Genomic DNA, 5750 nt, shown 5'->3' with positions numbered 1-5750 from the left:
GTACATTATTACATTTTTATTTAATTAAAAATAAATATAATTTTTAGAAATTAAATGATAAATACCAATAAGGAGAGAGTGAAACCTTATAAAATCATATGAAATGCAATAAAAATTTCAAAGATTAATTTAATTTTAAAAATTGAAAACAATTTTAAATATATATAATACTATCAAAAATAAAATATAGAATCAAACTCTTACAACACATATGCGATATAACAACATTTGATATTGGTGGGGGAGGAGGAGAGAATGATAACTTATAAGATCCAAATTAGATAATAGAGATGAATCTTATAAAATAAGAATAATGTAAATAGATATCATGTAGTCTCTAAAATTATAATTTAGCGTTAAAATTTTACAATGATATTTCATTTGATTTTTTGAAAACCATACAACAAAAATAAGAAATCGAGAACAAAAAAAAAAGGAAAAATAATTTGAGGTATTGTGGAAGAGAATGAGAGAATGTGAAAATAAAAAAGTAAGCCAATATGAGATAATGAGAGAATGAGAGAATGCTTATTTATATGATAAGAATTAGTGTAAGTTACATTTAGAATAGAATTATGAGAGTTACAATTATAATTTATTGTATTTCAATAAAATTGAGTAGTGGAATATGATTAATGCATAATTTATTTTATTTTCAGTTATAATTTTATTTTAATGTGTGAGTTAAATGTATTGTGTTAATTTGGTCTTAAATATTATTTAAAGCAATTAAACAATTAAAAACAAATAAAAATATAAAAAAATTAGAAAGCATTAAATGAAAATCAACCAATAAGGAGAGACCAAAACCTTACTTTTATGTATATTTGAATAAAATTGAGTAGTGTAATATGATTAATGTATAATTTATTTTATTTTCAGTTATAATTTTATTTTAATGTGTGAGTTAAATGTATTGTGTTAATTTGGTCTTAAATATTGTTTAAAGCAATTAAACAATTAAAAACAAATAAAAATAGAAAAAAATAGAAAGCATTAAATGAAAATCAACCAATAATGAGAGACCAAAACCTTACTTTTATTTATATGATTTCTCTGCAGCTTTTTCAGCTCATTCAGTTTCTTCAGCTCATTCAGTTTCTTCAGCTCATTTTGATGGTTCAGCTTATTTTTATTCAGCCCATCATTATTCAACCTATTCAGCTTGTTCAGTTTGTTAATCACTATTTGCAGCCTAAATCAAGAAGATTTAGTTCAAGGAGAACATGTTCAAGGACAACAATCTCAAGGTGAAGACCAACCAAATTATACTCAGTACTATGACTATCTTAGTGGAAATAATTTTCCTGGAAATTAGATTGTTGTTCAAAATTATAATATGTATCTTATTGCATTTAGTTTCTATGTTTGTTTAGTTTTAATTTTATAATATTATGTTTTCACTATTTTATTGAAGTTTAGTATGAACTTTTAATCTTATTAAAATTGATATTTATTTTGAAATTTTATCGTAATTATTATTTTATATTATATTAATTATAGTTACTAGTTTATATTACTAAATGTAATAAGATAATTTAAAAATATTAATGATATATCAAGTTTTAGTTGATTAACAATAATTTTAATATATTTTTAAATCAAAAACATGAATATAATAATATATAATAAAAACCATATTTGGTGTAATACTATTCACAAAACACTAAAAAAATGGAGATAGCGTTTGTTTTGGTGTTTGGTTGGAGAGCATTAACACTATAATTTGGTGTTTTGGTGTGCCCGTTGGAGTTGCTCTAAGGGCATCATTATACGGGGAACACTTTTGGGTGTCCTTAGAGTAAAAATATTATGAAAATAATGTAAGATCATTAGTTTAGATTTTTTGTTAAGAAGTTTGTTATTGGGAGAACATGTTTAAGATCATAAGATTTAATAATATAATAATCTTAAACATATTACATTTATAAAAACTTTAAAAATAACATTTAAATTGCAAACTTATAAAACTTTTACTAAAATTCAAAATACAATACCAAATTTTTTATGAAACAAAAAAAAAGATTAAAAGAAAACAAACAAACATATTACTTAATTAAAGCACACAAACATTTTATTTAATTAATACATAGTTTAATGTCCAAATTTATTCCATATATTCTCAATCAAATCCTCTTTTAATTTGTGAAAAATTGTTTGCATAAAATTGTATCCATTCACAGCTTGCTACGTCAGCTTAGAACTGAGCCAAGATCAGTTCTACATCAAAAACTAAAAAAGTGTTCTAAACCCACTATTCATTATTTTCTAATTTTTTGGACTTAGAACACCCTTGATGTTCTCCTTATAACGATGGCCTAATAGGCTGGTTCTATATATGCCCATAGAAATTAAATTACCGCTTCTCTCATTTTCTTTCTGACTTTAGAGCTTCGAATAATTAAGGTTTCTTGGGTTTACCATTTATGTACACGAGAAATGTTTTTCTTTGAATTAGGTATATGACAGTCACATCTCTGACCTTACTCTCCACTGCGGCTCAACCCCTAGCTATGTGCCCATGCATATGTACATTATACACATATATACCAGTACTAGTACACACCTAAACTTTAATTGTCTCTTCAATGTGTGTAGGCATGTCATAAGTTACATGTATTAATGTATAACGTATACAACAACATTATCTCCTCCATCTTATTGCAAACCCCAAAAAAGTAACCAAGACGATAGAACTCAAGTCAATAATGTGCTGCACCAAACTCCACCTCATGCACGTTGTTTTTCAGGACTTTGACCCTCAAATTTTACCTACGACCAAATTAATATTAAAGCACTTGTCTTTTCCATTTTAACAAATCATATAGACCATAGCCTTCATATATATAAATTTGAAGGACATAGATGTTAATTACTACTACACGGAACATGGTCACGAGTACGGGTGTCAAAATGGATAATCCGACCCGACCCGGCCTATATCCACATGGGTTAGAGACTTTTGTGGGCGGATTCAACCCAACTCATTTATTATAATGAGTTGAATTTATATACCCAAACCCAATTACATAAAACCCAATGGCTAAATGGGTTATATGGGTTAACCATATAAAAATAAAATAAAATAAAATAATTGATATTAAATCCATAATATATTTATATAAAATAGAATTATAAAACCAACCAAACTTTTCAAGCTTAAAAAGTTCATTTCTAGATATTATAGAAAAATTTCACATTCATTTTAGATCATTGACATATATATTATTGTTTACTTTTTTTGTTTTTAGCAAAGTAGAAAAACTTAACATTTGTTTTAGATATTTTACATAAATTAGTTATAAAAAGAAAATATTTTACATATTAATATATATCTATATTATATTATATGCATATATATATTATTTTTGTTTTTTTCATTCAACCTATTGGTAACCCATAACCCTAATGGGTTTACCCTGATAAACCCACGAACCCATTGGACGAACCCATTTATTTATATGGGTATAAAAACTTAACTCATACCCGTTAAAATAATAGACAAACGGGTAAACCCATGGTTTCTACCCATTTTGATACACGACTCACAATGCTACCTATAACATTAATTACACATTAGTTGATGACTTGCGTAAATTCCCTTTTTTTTTTTAACAGCACATCAGTTTCCATTTAGATATGCAAAATAAGGCAAAAATGCAAAATAAGAGACTAATGCAAAAGACAAGGCGGCTACACAAAAGAATTCTCTCACAGATGTCGCTGAGAGAAAAACACCAATGATGAGATTTTATGTTTTGGCCTCAACGAACGTACTGTTGATCATTTCACCTTTTTAGTTCATCTTTTGCTAATTTCAATATATAGCATATCTAAACACAAAATGAAGACAAATGATCGATGTCCGTAATAATTCCTTCCACAAATGACAACATCATAATGTTTTTTTTTTGTTTACTTTGAAAATTTTGAATTGTTGAGCAAGTCAATATATCTTTGAGCAATCTGGTCGGGTGTATAGTCCGTATAATACCATTTTCCCACAAGCAGACCTTCCTCTCTGCCAAGCCTCTCAATAAGTCCCTGTACTTCATCTCCTCCCACTTGACTTGGATTCAACAAGTTACAGGCGACCTCTATAACTCCTTCCCCATGCACAAGCGCCATTGTCTGCACTGAAGCCAAGCCCCCTCCTCTCTCGCTCGTCTTCCTTGATAATCTCCTCACTGCCTTGAGATTGTTTGACATGACTGGTACGTTATAGTTACTCACCCACCCGCACGCCCCAACCGCTACAACCCCTTTGGCTTTGCTCACCTCTTGTGGCCCTGCGTCTGGCTTCACTGGCACCATCTCCAGCTCCAACCCACCTGCCCATTCATGTCCCTCCCTGTTTGCCTTGAAGTATCCCAGCTTCCTTCTGATCGAATCCAGCGTGCACTGCTCCTTATCTGCTGCTCCATATAGATATGTAGGAACTGCACCAGGGAGGGTCGGGTATCTCATTCCACATACCAATATAGAGAATGCTACAAAGACTTTCATGTTCTATGGCCTAGGAGATGATGAAGCCATAAACAAGACAGGACATAACTCTGGCTATCAAAAAGTACACATCAACTACAGCCGACAAAACTACAAACAATGCTCTGCTAAGGCCTAAGAACAATAGAGTATTACTACAAAGACTTCCACGTTCTATGGCCTAGAGTTGATGAGATAACAAAGACAGGACACCACTCTGCCTATCACAAACATCAACTACAACATACAAACAATGATCTGCTAAGAGCAGAGTGTTACTACAAAGACTTCCACGTTCTATGGCCTATAGAGATAATAAAGACAGGACATCACTCTGCCTATCTTAAACATTAACTACAGCATACAAACAACGCTCTGCTTAGAGCAGAGTGTTAATACAAAGACTTCCTTGTTCTATGGCCTAATAAAGACAGAACAACACTCAGCCTATCACAAACATCAACTACAGCATACAAACAATGCTCTGCTAAGAGCAGAGTATTACTTCAAAGACTTCCATATTCTATGGCCCAATAAAGATGATGAGATAATGAAAGACAGGACATCACTAAACCTATCACCAAGTACACATCAAATACAAACAATGTTCTGTTCTTAGCTTAATAAGTGTCTTTTAAAATGGAGGAATTCACAGGTTAGTTGCTAGTGAGGTGTTCTATTAAGTTACTGACCTCGGAGAGTGGAGCCGATGTCCATTGCTAGGGAATTGGCAACGGAAGAAACTTGTTCTATAGAGGTTTGAGACAAGGGGTGAAAGCATATGTGGTCGACCACTCCAAGGCGGGGATGGGATCCAGAGTGCAACTCAAGATTGATGGTGTCGAGAGCAGTCTTAACCATTGCAAACACTGCATTCTTCAGGGATGAAGATGACCCAGTAGCAAGCGAGGATACAACAGTATAACCGACCCTGCCATAAGCCGCATCTTCAAACTTGTTGACGATTGCAGCTGGTGGAAAAGGCTTTACAGCTCTCTCAATGGCTTCGAGGGCCGTCTTGTTCCGCGCTTCAGATATGTATACCTTGCAGCAACCAAGCATTTCTCTCAACATCTCCTCGGACCACCTATAGATATATGTTACAGATGTGAGAACGTTTGTTCGTTATAAGGCCAAAAAAAAAAGCTCTGACAGTATCCACCACAATTAGATATGTGGTCAGCAGTCACATGTCGCAGAAAAAAAGGAAAAGCCAATAAATAATAATAAAAAAAAAAAAAAAAGAGATTGACGTCGACACACAC

The 5750-nt window shown here is 31.7% G+C and overlaps 1 protein-coding gene across 2 annotated transcripts in view; it reads right to left on the bottom strand.

Annotated features, from left to right (window-relative positions):
• Positions 3824-5750, bottom strand: part of LOC104747771 (formimidoyltransferase-cyclodeaminase-like) — a 3790-nt gene continuing 1863 nt past the window's right edge. The window contains exons 2-3 of one of the 2 annotated variants that reach the window (XM_010469461.2): positions 5178-5572; positions 3824-4439 (exon numbers count right to left, since the gene is read on the bottom strand). In XM_010469461.2, the coding sequence (XP_010467763.1) occupies positions 3916-4439; positions 5178-5572 (919 nt within the window). In that variant the 3' untranslated portion in view covers positions 3824-3915. Of the gene's footprint in view, positions 4440-5177; positions 5580-5750 lie in introns of both variants that reach the window. The other variant, XM_019236478.1, reaches the window with a different exon arrangement.

The sequence above is a fragment of the Camelina sativa genome, chromosome 15 (genome assembly GCF_000633955.1).
Source record: "Camelina sativa cultivar DH55 chromosome 15, Cs, whole genome shotgun sequence".
Classification (NCBI taxonomy): Eukaryota; Viridiplantae; Streptophyta; class Magnoliopsida; order Brassicales; family Brassicaceae; genus Camelina; species Camelina sativa.
This window is presented reverse-complemented; position numbering and strand designations above follow the sequence as displayed.